The 16,108-nt window shown below is 38.8% G+C and overlaps 1 protein-coding gene across 1 annotated transcript in view; it reads right to left on the reverse strand.

Moving 5' to 3' along the window:
• The window catches only part of LOC126298331 (dynein axonemal heavy chain 7-like), a 1,150,327-nt gene that overhangs the window by 785,130 nt on the left and 349,089 nt on the right, over positions 1-16,108 (reverse strand). The window contains exons 22-23 of the mRNA XM_049989626.1: positions 4,039-4,265; positions 256-437 (exon numbers count right to left, since the gene is read on the reverse strand). Of these exons, the coding sequence (XP_049845583.1) occupies positions 256-437; positions 4,039-4,265 (409 nt within the window). The remainder of the gene's footprint in view (positions 1-255; positions 438-4,038; positions 4,266-16,108) is intronic.

Here is a 16,108-nt window from a genome sequence, read left to right on the forward strand (position 1 = left end):
TGAAAGAAGGGATGGAACACGACTTTATCTGTTCCAGTGAAGGAGTAGAATTATAGAATTCGGAAATTCAATTTTTAGTAAGGTGCGCTACTTAGATCTGATCACACATAGACGACCTTCTGGCTGAGGAAAGTTCTGTGAAAAGACTAGGCGATTTTAATAATTTGATGTGTGCTGTTCATAATATTTTATTACGTTAAAATATATTATGTTACTGAAGTAATATATTTAATACTTTTAAAATAAGTTTATCACCTTTCCAAATATTTTTATAAAATTCATCAAACTTTTCACGGCTTTGTGTATCCAAGGTACCTCCAATGCCCCAGACAACGGCATACATAAATGCTGCTTGAAACCATGACTTTAGGTATTCATGGTCTTCATTCAGTGATACAGCTTCATTCAGCAACATTTCTATTAATGATAATGTTGACCTGAAGTAAAGAAAAAGCAAATTGAAGTATTTCAAACGATTTGCAGACTCTCATTGATTACCATCATCCCAGATTTATAGGTAACAGGTAGCTCTTGCAGGTAATGATTCTGGTAGTGACAAGTTGTTCTCAGCAATGTACTGCTGGATGTATTTACTGGCTTTAGATATGAGGTGATTCACATTAAATAATATCAAAGTTCCAGAACAGCTGTAAAACCTCATTCTTCACCTGACACCCTTTCTTTATTATTTATTAAATTTTTTGTGAGTCTTAATTTTACTTCATAGGAACATTTTCATATGATTATAGAAAATGTTAGTACATGTTAAATAAAAATAATGAAAGTTAATGTCATTGCATGAGCTGTTGATTTCAAATTACTGATAATGTGTATGGAATGAGAAAGTAACAGCAATTCCCTGTTAGGTCCCAGCTTAACAATTATCTGGGATGATCTGACATAAACATTGTAATCCTACAGTTAGAGTTGCTAAACTAGGTAACTCTCCTGGGATCTAATTAAAACTAAAAATTACTGAGGTTTATGAATTACTAAATTACAGTAACGACAATCAAGAAGCACTGTCGTTAGAAAAGAAACTTGCCTAACTAAAATCTTTTGAAATGGTGTTCTACATGTGGACTCACTGCTTTCAGTTCTTTCAGATGTTTGTTGAAAATTTATCTCTCAGAGCGCGACACACTTCTTAGAACAATAAATAAGTTCATGCTCCACACATAAAGAGTTTTCCTGTTTTGTATATTTTCTGAGTTGAGATAAATTTTCCTTTCAGTACAGGAAGAAGCCTTATTTCCTTTCTTCACCTTTCTCCTCAACCCTCTTCCTCCTCTCCTTCCCTCTCTCCCTCCTTCCCTATCTGTGGCAGTAAAGTAAGTAAGTCAAATTTCACGGCTGTCATAATTATTAACAACGCTGCCAGTTGTCGAGGATTAACAAACAATTTTTAGGTTTTAAACATCAACAATTACATTCACGTAGCAAAGGATAAGCTAGCAGTCGCAAATTTTTTTTGGCCCATCCAACAACAAAGCTTAGCATGAAAAGTCACTACACTTAGTGTGCAATACAGAATACTATAGTGGCTTCTTAAACCTAATAAACAACTACATTTTTAAACTTTCTTTAGTTATGAATACCATCATTTACGTAGGAAGTTGTCATAGATTATCCAGGTTGGCTTTTTCATCATATTCTGTAGAACAGGAATTTCCAGACTAAAAAGAAAGCATAGTAATTTTCAAACATTGCCTCTATACAATCATCTTTCTTGGGTTGGAAGGGGCTCTTAACGTTCTCCATGTTTGTGATTTAAAACAGGGGATTATTTTGAACTCTACCTTTTGCAAAACAATGTTTATTGTTTCCTTTGATCCAGACATGCGTTGACACCTATGTGTCATCTTCTGGGTTCATATTTATTTCTGAAAATTACACAGCTAGAGGAAACGCATTATTAAAGATTGGTTTTGACAGTATGTCTTATTTTCCGTCCTGTTGTGCATCTCTGGTGCATATTTCTTTTCTACTGCTGTTGTATGTTCAGTTTTCATTCAAATATTTTATATAATTTTAATTTCATATTCACTTCACCCATCTCCATTTCGAGACATGAGTGACTCCTCAAATCATGTTTTGTGAAAAATGTGTGTGAAGTGAAGGTGAGAATGAAATTATATAAAACAATGGTGTGAAAACTGCACACAAAAGGAGTAGAAAGAGAGATCTACCAGAGATGCACAATAGGATGTCAAATATGACATGTTGCCAAAATGACAAAGAAAGCGCACAGATGACCAATGTGTAAAAGTGCATTTGCACTAGCAATGTAATTTGCAGAAATATATTTGACGCACAGAAGAGGACAAATGAGTATCGAAACGGGTCTGGGCGAATAAAAAGAAATAGACAGTGTTTTGCACCAGGCATAGTTCAAAATTAATCCCAAAAAATTGGTTGTATGTTTACAAATACAGTTTGTTGTTCCCTGTGTGGCAGTGAATGTCAGCAATCCGTATTAAGTACTTTACACTGATGAGCCAAAATATTAGGACCAGTGTCCACCGTGTCGTTCGATGTCGCCTAGTGGGGCACGTAATGCGGTAACAGAAGCATGTAAACCGAGTAAACACGGACGTGGGATAACCATAGCGAAGATATGTGCTGCAAATGGAGAAATTCAATGAAATAAATGACTTTAAAAAAAGGGCAGATTATTAATACGTAGAGATTGTGAACGAGTATCTTCAAAACAGCGGTGCTGGTCGAATTTCAAGTGATAATGTCGTGAGCACATATGGGAAGAGTTAAGGACAGTGAAACTACCACAAGGTGGTAAATGGTTGGACCTGAACGACTCTTCACAGAACATGGAGTTTGGAGGCTTGTCTGCTCTGCAAATTAGGATAGATAGTGATCTGTGGCATCTCTGCCGAAAGAGCACAATGCTAGCGGACGCACAAGTGTTCTTGAGCACACCATTCATAGTATATTGATAAACATGGTGCTCCACAGCAGACTACGCCAATGTGTTCACATCTTGACCGAACGACATTATCAGTTACGATTGCAGTGGGCATGGGACCATTGGGATTCGACCACAGATCAACACAAAAGTGTCGGCTCTTCATCTGAATCACATTTTTGCTACACTAGGTCAATGGTGGTCTCCACAAATGCCGGCATCGAGGTGAACGGCGGCTCTAAACGAGCAGCGCACCACGGACGCAGGCTGGTGGGAGCAGTACTATGCTATGGGAGATATTCTCCTGCGCTTGCATGGGACCTGTGGTAGCAATCCAAGTCACGCTGACAGCTATGAACCACCTGCATCCCTTCATGTTTGATGTCTTCCACGACGGCAATGTCATCTTCCAGTAGTATAATTGTCCGCGTCTCGGAGCCAGAACCGTGTTATAGTGGTTTGAGCAGCATTGTAGTGAACTCACATTGATGTCTCAGTGGCCAAATTCACCTGTTGTGAATCCTAGGGATGCCATATGGGTCGCTATCGGGCACTATCACCGCTTACGCATATCAGCGGGGTGCTATTTACGAGAATTACATGATCTGTGCCACATCTAAAGCCACGAACCTTCACAAACCTACCAACAGACTGTTGGATCCCTGATACGCCGAATCAGTGGTGTATTTAGTTCCAAAGACGGACAGACAAGCTATTAAGCAGATGGTCATAATGTTTTGGCTCATCAGCGTGTATCCCATTCTCACAGCTGAAGACTAAGGAAACTGAACAAAAATAATGAGAGAATACTGGTACAAATATTTATCGGTGGTAAATTTTATTCACAGTTAATTCCTGTGAAATATTTACGTAAAAAATCAGTTATTTGTTAATTTATAGTAGCTGTATTTAATATGTAGATTATTCTGATAATCATACAACCTCAGGATATATCTTTATAGTCAAAGATCATGTAATTTCATGTTAAACATAAAATGACACAGTTATCTCGCGATACGTATCTATTATGCTCTCACTAGAGAAAATTCCATTTTCGAGTCCTTTTATCCCAAGTATTAAGCACATGTTTGATACAAAAAAGAAATAATTCTTACTTCACCAAGGTGCGAGGATCTTCAAGTATTAACTGTTTGCAGTTTTTCTGAACAAAATTTAAGCAGGGAGGAAACAACCACTGAATAATATCCGCAAGCAGAGCCTGATTTCCAGCCATCCATACTTTGTCATCATTTAGAAGCCATGAACTAATAAGCATATTCCACGTAACCACAGCTTCCTCAAAATAAATTATGCCACAGCGAGATATAGTAGAAGGAGAAGTCTGTAACAGAAATTAATTACAAATTTAATAGGTCATAGATGTGATTTGGATCTAAGAATTTTATTGTATAAAATTATATGGTTATTGGTCCATAATTATAATAAAGCACAGTAATATTAGACGGGTCAAAAATATTATGATGCTTCATATTAAAAAAGAAAAATATACACATTACTACATTATGACTTTAATTGCGCCCTAATACATAATTAAGAAAATGTAACTGTTTTTACATTTTTATGAATTCTTGAGGAGAATAGACACAGTGGTTTATTAGGAACACGTACAGTTTGTCATTAAATACTGAGTAGGGAATAATTTTTATGCCTTCTGACATAGTGTTGTATAACTTGATTTTATAGTTGACTCCACTTTTCTGACACGATAGTGTTCTGGAAAATGTTTGGTGTGCATTTGACTGTCATGTGGTATATTAATTGTGTACATTCTTATTGTGTACTACTTTATCAATTTCTGCGAAGCAATCCTTAGTGAACAAGATAGTTTAAAAAAAATTAATGTGGAATGGAGCATTTAGAACACTAAGATCAGTTGCATAAAACTTTCTCAGGCTTTCAGAAAAACACTTGACAGAAACTTGTTAAATCTAACAACGACAGAAAAAGAGAAAGAAAGTAACAAGACTAAAAGCAAATATAAATATATAAATATATAAACATAACACAATGCAGATTTTTTGAAAAAAAAAAAACAGATAATTAGTAAGTCAATAGAACGTATGGTGTTAAATGAAAGAATATTGCACAATGATGACATACCAACGAGCAGGAAGCGTGTTTGTACCCAACAGCAAGTTTTCACTGTGAATTCATTTCACATTGTTGTACGTGAAGAATATTAGTGAGTCATGATGCTGTTCCCCTATATTCATATTTGCATCGAACAGTAATAAATAAATAACAGTTACGCATCTTGTACGCAACGCAGGAGGTAACGGCTTCTTATCTAATTACAACCCTCCAGCTGTCGTTTATATACGTAAGGAATAATACGAATTTTTAGTCATATTTCATAACTTTATCTCTTATAGAATAAGGATCATAAAATACGCCATCATGGAAAACGAGTGATTGTAGAACAACGGGTCAGTGGGTACATTTGTAAGGACACGTGGAAGAAAAATAACGAATAAACCATTGAAAGAAACGCATTTTAGCTTCCACATGAGAGGCAGAGACAACGATGGACAGTGAAACGTTCATCTGTCGTGACACAGCTCGCACACTGCTTGAAGATCGCTCATTGCATCCGACATTCTTAGCCATGGCAAAAGTAAATTATTCAACAATTTGTAGCACAATTGGCTGTTGGCGTCTCCCAGGAGAAATTCACAAATCGCCAGTTAATTCGAACTTCCGAATTATGTTCTTCAACCCTGGTGCGGAGAGAGGTTTTCACCTTATTACTTCAGTGCGTCGATACTCGCGAAAAATAGCAGGACTGTTGCTGTTGTTTCGATAAAACAGCTTTATGAGGAAAATCTTCTGTGCATTAAATCTTGTGATTCAACTCTGTATGTTGTGGGACAATAAAAATTCTGATTCTGATTCTGCACTGCTCACCTTGCCGGGACGTATGTGGATTGTCTGCAGCTGTGTAGATACTGATGCTTGTGTTTCAACCCCACCGTACCAGTAACGGCGCCCAACGGTAAACCATGAGATTAATACTACTAGCAACACAAATTCTGCAGCACACAGTCTGAACATAATTCCCATTAAATTGGGTACCCATACTGTAAATAGGTTTCCTTCTACATCGGCTCAAGCAGCGAAAGTTTAAATATTACCACTCTGTATGTAAACAAAGGTGCTTGAATTTATTGTAACCTGAGAAAACATGTAATTTAGTTAACAATTGTTTACTTATAAAACTACAGTTTCATAGGATCAGGAAGAGTGATTTATAATGGTTCATCTTTTATATCTGATTCTTTTGTATGTATGATCTATATCACTGGAAGTTTCTATTCATTCAGACTAATCGGAAGATGTCATTATCATTTTAATTGATAGCGATTTTCCTAATGAAATCTGGATAGTATTGTGATCACACATAGAAAAGATCAAATAACAGTCCTATTTTTATCTGAGTGGGCTAATACTGAATTATTCAAAAATATTTGTAATGGAGTTGATTAGAAATTTGTACCAAAAACTAAATGACATGTGAATGACCAGGACCAATCAAAAGGCCCAAACAAAAGCATCTGCTTGGGGCACCAGGCTGACAGGGACGCCAGAGCCGTCCCTGGTGCCAAAATTGTAAATATGGTGTATGATAATTAGCAGCAAAAACAATCCATATTCAAGATCACTAGATTTAAGTTTAATTTGAATTTCCTTACTTAGAGCTCAAGGAACAGCAACCAATGTACGTGTGAAGGATGAAAGGGAGGGAGCACCAAATTATATGTTGCTTGTGGGGAAAAATAATGATGGGAATGGGAAGTGAGGAGGGGGACTCAAAACGCTATGTCGCTTCTGTGGTAAAGATTTCTCGGCTCGTCCCTGGCAATAACTTCATACATTTACACGCATACTCTGCGAAGGTATGTGAAGGTCATTTTGAGATGATGCTACCCATCATATACTGTTGTGCAAAATATAAGGATGAAAGGAACTTCCAATGAAACTTGGACCATATGTAGAACTGCTGCAGTGTAATACAGAAGGCAACTGAAAGAAATATGCAGTGAGACCAACAGACACATTAAGTGATCAAAAGTATCCCAACACCTGGCTGAAAAGGACAAGTTCGTGGCTCCCTCCATCGGCAATTCTGGATTTCAATATGGTTTTGGACCACCCTTAGCCTCGATGACAGCTTTCACTCTCACAGGCGTACGTTCAATTAGGTGTTGGAAGGTTTCTTGGGAATGGCCCATTCTTCACTGAGTGCTGCGCGGAGGAGAGGTATCGAGGTCGGTCGGTGAGGCCTTGCACGAAGTCGGCGTTCCAAAACACCCCAAAGGTGTTCTATAGGGTTCACGTCAGGATTCTGCGCAGGCAACCCCAGTATAGGGATGTCATTGTCGTGTAACCACTCCGCCACAGGCCGTTCATTATGAACAGGTGCTAGATCGTGTTGGAAGTTGCAATCGCCATCCCCGAATTGCACTTCAACAGTGGGAAGCAAGAAGGTGCTTAAAACATCAATGTAGGCCTGTGCTATGATAGTGTCAGGCAAAACAACAAGGGCTGCAAGCCACTTCATGAAAAACACGACCACACCATAACACCACCGCCTCCGAATTTTACTGTTGGCACTAAATACGCTAGCAGATGACGTTCACCGGACATTCGTCATACCCACACCCAGCCATTGGATCGCCACATTGTGTACCGTGATTCGTCACTCCACACAAAGTTTTTCCACTGTTCAATAGTCCAATGTTTAGGTTTTTTAACCAAGCGAAGCGTCGTTTGGCATTTACTGGCGTGATGTGTGGCTTATGAGCAGCCCTTCGACCATGAATTCCAAGTTTTCTCACCTGCCGCCTAACTGTCATAATACTTGCAGTGGATCCTGATGCAGTTTGGAATTCCTGTGTGATGACCTGGATAGATGTCTGCGTATTACACATCACGACCTTCTTCAACTGTGGGCGGTCTCTGTTAGTCAACAGACGAGGTCGGCGTGTAGGCTTTTGTGCTGTACGTGTCCCTTCACGTGGACCTAGGGATGTTTAGGAGTGTGGAAATCATGCGTACAGATGTATGACACAAGTGACACCCACTCACCTAACCACGTTGGAAGTCCGTGAATTCTGCAGAGAACCCCTTCTGCTCTCTTACGATGTATAAGGACTACTGAGGTTGCTGATATGGAGAATTTGGCAGTAGGTGGCAGCACAATACAACTAATATGAAACACATGTTTTGGAGGAGTCCGCATACTTTTGATCACATAGTCCATGGATCTTATATTGAAAGAAATCACCGCGACTTATAATGGTCCCTTGGACAGTATAGAACACGGGACACGAGTTTTAATAGGCTATGTGATCACCAGAGACGGCAAAATATGCTCTGCATCGAGCCCCCTGGTTGGCTAGAAGGTTGGTAAGGACTTCATGTGGTAGGGGGTCCCATTCCTCCGCCACCGTCCTTGGTAACTATTGGATGCTCGTTGGTGCATGTGATAGTGCTGCAATACGCCTTTCCAGTACCCCCTCCCCCCTTCCCCACATGTGCTCAATGAGATTTAAGTAGGGGAATCGGCAGTCCTGTCCATTTGTAGAACATACTTTCAGACCAAGTGCTATTCCACCTGAGCTGTTCAATGTGATCGTGCATCATCATCCATAAATATGAAGTCAGGACCGAGTCGTCTCATGAAAAGACGCACACGTGGAAGAAGTACAAAGTCACAGTAACTTAGACTGGCAATTGCACTGCGTTCAAGAATTTGCAGGTCAGCACCCCCTTGCAACTTATGCCTTCCCACACCATAACACCCTGATCACCAAAACGATGATGTTCAACAATTTTCCTGGGATCATTACGTATTCCCACCTCTCGCCTTATGAGGATATGTCCAAAATCACTAGTCAGATTGAACCTTCTCTCATCCAGGAAGAACCCATGACCCCACTCCTCGTTGTTCCAGTCACTATGCTCCTTGGACCATCTCAAATGGTGCCTTAGATGTGTGGGTGTCAAAGGTACACAGTGTACTGGTCACCAGGCAGAGAGAGGCCACCTCCATGCAGTCACTGTACCACTTCAAAGAGTCTGATTGTGTGCTTCTCAGTCCTGTTAAATGTGGGTGCAGTTGGACCTGTTGTATAATGTGGGTGCTCTCTTGCTTGTTGTACCAATTTACCATGATCGATCACCTCCTCTCCTTTGGGCAGCTGTGCCTGTGTTTCAGAATGCTCTCCAATGCAAGTGAATCAGTTGTGTGAGAAATAGCAAACTCTTGGGCTATACTCGTCATATTTCATCCTTCCTACACTTTCCTGATGATTCTACTCCGTATGAAGTCATCCAAATGTTGTCTCCAGGTCATGCTGTAGAAAAGAACTCCACCAAAGAGCACAGTAACTGCTCGCTGATTGACACATACTCCCTTTTCCCCTTCCTTCACCTGTCTCATGTTGCAGGGCCAGTTTCATCTGGCGCTATAGTCACAATGACCTCACCTCATGTGGTGTCCAGGTTTCTGTGTGCTACTGGAAGACCTCTGACAACATACTCTCGCACTTTCATTCACGTCCAGTAAGTTATTGATACACTGTCTTACTATATCTATATGGCCCTTACGTTTTGTAGAGCAGTGTAGAGCTCATTAGAGTTAGTAGTTATTAGAGTTAGTAGTTATTAGAGTTAGTAGTTATTAGAGGTCCATTCACATGTGGAGTGCGGAAGTAATGGATGTCTGAATGCCTTTGTGTATGTAGTAATTTGTTTAACTGCGTCTTCACTCTCTCTATGCCAGTGACACCTCGGAGACTGCGGTTAACCCTAGATTCCTGACTTAATACTACGCTTTGACACTTTACATATAGCCTTTTGTGGGATAATTCCCATCTATCCACAAGAGGCTGCTAATTCACGTTGATTAGCATTCTGTAATCGTCTCCCATGAGTCAAACAACCCAAAGGTCATTTACATTACCGTCCTTTGTATATTTGCACATTTATTCTCTCTATTAGTTCTATTTGGTACGCACATCACTTACTTGCGCAGTACCGTGAGATGGGAAGCATGGAGACTTCCATTCATTTGAGCAATAGTGTTAGACAGGGAGCATGAATACTTAGTCTGCTGCATTTTCCCAGGATCCTACCTATGAACTGAAATCTGTCATTTACTTTATCTACAACTGAAGCTGTGTGCTCATTTCGTCTCACAACCGAAACAATTACTGCTCTCACGTATTTATATGAGGTGACTGGTTCCATCTATGACTCGCTGATATTACAGTCATAGGGTTCTACATTTTTGCACTTTGGGATGTGCGCAAGTGTACATTTCTGAACATTCAAAGCAAGTTACCAACCTTAGCACCACTTTGAATTCATGTCAAGATTTAATTAAATGTTTGTGTAGTTTCAGACACTACTTCATTATAAATAGCTGGATCGTCTGCAATAAGTCTGAAGTTATTATTAAGGTTTGTCTACCAGGTCATTAATATACAATCGAGCAGTAAGTGTTCCAATGCTTTTCCCAGGGCACGCCAGAAGTTATGTCCAGATCCATCAATGGCTCTCTGCGCTGGATAACTTGCTGTACCATCTCACTAAAAAACCCACAATCCAGTCAAAAATTTCGTTTGATACCCAGTAAGGTCATACTTCCATTAATAAGGATTGGTATGACACCAAGTAAAAGACTTTTTCGAACTGCATTTGTAGTTCTTTGCTTATCCATTGGGCTGTTGATACGTACCTAGTGAGTGTGCTTGTTGCTCTTAACTTGGATAAGTGTTTTCCGACATATTTTTCGATCTGTTCAAGACTTTGAGAGTCTTGAGTATGATATTCTACTGAACAAGTTAAACCCATTAGGAATATAAAGTTGTACTTTATGACTGTTTCTGGTCATACTGTGTAAATAAGGTAATAGAGAAGAGCACACAAGCCTCAGATAAAACTATAATGTTATCGAAACACTCATTAGATCCACAATAAATTAACATAAGAGTTCTGTAAGGTAGCACATTATGACCAATGCTTATCCCAACAAACGTAAATGATTTTTCTAATAGTGTTACAGACAGTCATTAGGAGAAACTTCTGCATGCTAATGACAACATTGTTATCACTGAAAAATTAAGAAAACTCCTTGCAGAAAACATATCAATCTCTCAAGGAATGTAATTAACTTAGACTGAACATTAAAGAACCAGTGTCACGAATTTAAGTTTGAAGAGGAACAAATGACATTGTTGAATGAAAATGTAGATGGTATCTCTACTGAATGCGCAACAAAGACAACATTTCTAGGAATGAATATTGATTTTCAGTTGAAATCGTGCAGACATGTAAAGGTAGCTGGAAACATTGTGTCATCAGCATGTTATGTCCTTAGAGTTCTGACATCACTATGCATAGGGTGACAACTGTTGAATTATATGAAATAAAATCGTCATAACTTCTCAACTGTTTGTGTTAGGACATTCAAACTGCACGATTGACCGTGGGGCTTGATGGGAATTAGTACGCACATGCATGGTTTGGTTTAGCGACGAAGTCCACTTTCATTTGGATGGGTTCGTCAATAAGCAAGAATGGTGGATGTGGGGGACTGAGAATCCCTATTTCACGATCCAGAAGTCTCTTCACTCTCAATGGGTGACTGTCGTGTACAATGTCCAGTCACAGAATAATCTGTGTGATATTCCTTGATGGCTCTGTGACTACCAAACGGTACGTGAAGATTCTGGAAGATTATTTCATCCCCATTATCCAAAGTGACCCTGATTTCGACAAGATGAAGTTCATGCAAGACGTAGCTCGATCCCATCGAAGCAGGAGAGTATTTGACGTCCTGGAGGAGCACTTTGGGGACCGCATTCTGGCTCTAGGGTTCCCAGAGACCACTGGCACAGGCGTTGATTGGCCGCCATATTCTCCGAATCTGCACTCATGCAACTCCTTTTTGTGGGGCTACATTCAAAACAGATGTACAGCAATAACCCCAAAGCATCGCTGAGCTGAAAACAGCCACTCAGGAGGTCATGCACAGTATCGACGTTCCAACACTTCAGCGGATCATGCAGAATTTCCTTATTCGCCTGCGCCACGTCATCGCCAATGATGGCAGGCATATCGAACATGTCATAACCTAAATCAGAATATCTGTAGTGACGTTTGCATGTTGAATAAAGTGCTCGCACGCAGTAGTTTGTAACTAATTTACGTTTATGTCATACAGCTGAATAATTGTCACCCTGTAAGAGCCCTTTGTTAGTTACATAGTTAAGTCTGACGCATTTTTTTAAATAAAAAAAGGAAGCGAGGGTTTGTAATTCCTAAGCATAACCTTTTACACAACGCAAAAATAGAAGCGGAATATGAAATAGAAGCCACTGTCAAGGTGAGACTTTTTCATTTAGTTTTGAAACTCAACTTTGCTGTGTGTCAGATATTTCATGTGACTGGGTTACTGACCAAATATATTGGTGGCGGCAATGTGCCCTCCTTTTTCCTAAAAACAGCTTTAATGTGGAGTAATGACTGTCATTTTTTCATTTTGTATTATAATTTCATTCCTTTATTATTTATTTATGTGGGAGTTACATAGTTAGTCTGACGCATTTTTTTAAATAAAAAAAGGAAGCGAGGGTTTGTAATTCCTAAGCATAACCTTTTAGACAACGCAAAAATAGAAGCGGTATATGAAATAGAAGCCACTGTCAAGGTGAGACTTTCTCATTTAGTTTTGAAACTCAACTTTGCTGTTTGTCAGATATTTCATGTGACTGGGTTACTGACCAAATATATTGGTGGCGGCAATGTGCCCTCCTTTTTCCTAAAAACATCTTTAATGTGGAGTAATGACTGTCATTTTTTCATCTTGTATTATAATTTCATTTCTTTATTATTTATTTATGTGCGAGTTCCATCAATCCTTGATGTGGGTGTATCCCCAGGATACAATAAATTTTCACATATGTGAACTTGTACACTATTAACTTGCATTATCTTTCCATTTTTATTGATTGTATTTCTAGTGTAATAAGCTGCTAAGTCGTAATTATCTAGTTTTATCATATCAATCCTTCCCTTCGAATGTTGTTACGTAAAACATAACACATAGAGGTTGTTTAATACAAACAGATAACTGGTCCAGCTGGTTTCTTATTGCATTATATTCCGTTGAAATAAAGGAAGCTCGTCATTTCCTAAATTCTGTGTTCTCTTGAAGATCGCAGTTAGATATTATAGGAAGTGTATCTGCAAATACCTGACTTAAGTTAGTTTTGGAACTGAGGCTGGTTACCAAAAATCCTGTGGAGATGTGCATTTCCTGGTTCTTGTGCTTCTTCTTCCTGTCCCTGCTGTTGCTGCTAATGGTGGAGACGCATCAATTGGTGAAGAGTCTTGCACTGCTGAGAATTGTGGAGGAACCGATACTGATGAAAGGTCTTCAGCTACTGACGGAAGGTCAACAGCAGACGAAGCTTCTGACTTTGCTGCTCATGAACGTAGAGGAAAAGTTGTTGTAGGTTTGACGGCCGCATTTCAAGCCTGCAGGTTTACTGTGGCAGCACTTGAAATTTGCGGTAGTGTTGTTATTGGTTCTTCCGTTATTTACACAGTTTCGATTTGTCATTGTTCCTCTTAACTGCCCTCGATTATTTACATCACACTTCGTGCGGGAATAAATATAGGGTGTACATAAAGTCCGGGAACACTTTCCATTATTTATTGCACAAGAACCAAACATTGTACAGATATCATACATACGTAATTTTGAAGAGAAACCCTGAAAGTTTTTTTCATGTATTCTCCCACAGCGTGGTTTGTTAATTTGCCGATAGCCAGCGTTAGTCGCAAACATAGCGAGTTCATGTGCGAAGCTAGCTTTCTGTGTGTTGGAGTGGACAAAAACACCAGATCTCACTCTGTGTGACTTTTTTCTTTGGAAACACATTAAAGATCTGGTGTATGTATCGCCTCTGCCACATGATGTAGCAGAGCTCCGGGATAATCCACGGGAAGCGACTGCCACAGTCGACGATGCCATGCTGGGACAGGTATGGCAAGAATTCTATTACCATATTGACGTCTGTCGGGTCACTCATGGTTAGTATATCGAATGTTTGTAAAAAAAGTTTCAGAGTTTCTCTTCCAAATGGAATATGTATGACATTTGTATAATGTTTAGTTCTTGTGCAATAAATAATTGAAAGTGTTCCCCGAATTTATGTACATCCTGTGTAATGTGAGTCATGATTACAAGTGCCTAAATCCTTAGACAGGTGTCTACAAGATGGTCATGGACCAGCATCACATATTATTCTTGCAGCACGTTTTTGTACTATGAACGCTTTCTTTCTTTAAGAGTAGGTACCCCAGAACATTATTCCAGATGGCAGTTTTGAAAGAAAATACACAAGTGTCAGCTTACTGCTTTGTCTCGCCACAAGATTACTAAGTTGTTTTAGTAGTTCCAAAATGAGGTGTTTCGCGTTTAAACCCTCATCAGTTTAAAATCTCTCTCAAAATATTGAAGTTTCCATCTAACTTATTGTTTGTTAACAAGAAGTCAGAAGTAGAAAACATTTATAATAATAAATTTTTAAGTGTTGTAGGGAAAATAGGATCCAGCTAGTCATTAGAAAATGCGAGGCAGTATATGGAAGAGGCAGTAACTATGCTATTTGATAAAATTGAAATTCAACCCAACTCTCCTACTCAAAGTGGAAAAATAATAAATGTACTCAAAAGTAAAAGCTCACATGGAATTGATGACATTTCCAAAAGAGTACTAAAAGCTTGTTCCCAACGAATAAGTAGGATTCTCAGCCATATATGTAGCAGCTCACTGAAACAGGGCATTTTTCCAGAGAGACTAAAATATGTTATTCTTAAACCATTGCATAAAAAAGGGGTTAGATCTGATGCTAAAAAGTACCACCCAATCTCATTTCTGGCAGATCTATCCAAAATTCTTGAAAAAGTAATGTATTCAAGAGTAGCATCATATATTTGTAAAAATGAAGTACTAACAAAATGTCAAATTGGTTTTCAGAAACGTTTTTCAACAGAAAATGTTATATATGCTTTCACTGATCCAGTATTAAATGCATTGAATAACCGAACATCGCCCATTGGGATATTTTGTGATCTCTCAAAGGCTTTTGATTGCGTGAATCACGAAATTTTTCTAGATAAGATTAAGTGGGACCGTGCACAAATGGTTTAATTCATACTTGACTGGAAGAATGCAGAAGGTTGAAATTAACAGCACAGTTAGTCTGCAAAACAGCAGAGTCCTCTAACTAGGGAGGTATCAAGAATGATGGCCCACAGGGTTAAGTCTTGGGGCACTTATTGTTCTTAATATATATTAACGACTTGCCACTCTATATTCATGAAGTTGCAAAGCTAGTTCTTTTTGCTGCTGACAGAAGTATAGTAATCACATGCAACAAGCAAGAATCAACAGAGGAAATTGCAAATAATGTCTTTCAGAAAATTATTAAGTGGTTCTCTCAGAAAATTTTGAGACAACACAGTTTATACAATTCTGTACAGCAATTAATAAACTATGAACAGATGTCTGCTCCTAAGGCAGAATACTCAAAATTTCTGGGCGTGTCCATTGATGAGAAATTGAACTGAAATAAACACACTGATGATCTGCTGAAAAGGTTAGGTTCAGCTACTTATGCTATTAGGGTAATTGCAAATTTTGGTGATAAACATACCAGTAAATTAGCCTACTGTGCCTATTTTTATTCACTGCTTTCATATGGCATCCTATTTTGGGCCAATTCGCCATTAAGAGAGGAAGTATACATTGCACAAAAGCGTGCAATCAGAATAAAAGCTGGAGCCCACCTAAAATCACCTTGCAGACATTTATTTAAGGTACTCGAGATATTCACAGTACCTTCTCAGTACATATATACACTGATGAAATTTGTCATTAATAACCCATCCCAGATCCAAAATAACAGCGAAGTTCAAGGCTACAACACTAGAAGAAAAGATGATCTTCACTATTGTGGATTAAATCTCACTCTGTCACAGAAAGGGGTGAATTATGCTGCCACAAAAATGTTTGGTCATTTGCCAAATAGAATGAAAAGTCTGACAGATAGCCAACCAACATTTAAAAGCAAATTATAAGGATTTCTG

This window comes from Schistocerca gregaria, chromosome X (genome assembly GCF_023897955.1).
Source record: "Schistocerca gregaria isolate iqSchGreg1 chromosome X, iqSchGreg1.2, whole genome shotgun sequence".
In the NCBI taxonomy this organism is placed as follows: Eukaryota; Metazoa; Arthropoda; class Insecta; order Orthoptera; family Acrididae; genus Schistocerca; species Schistocerca gregaria.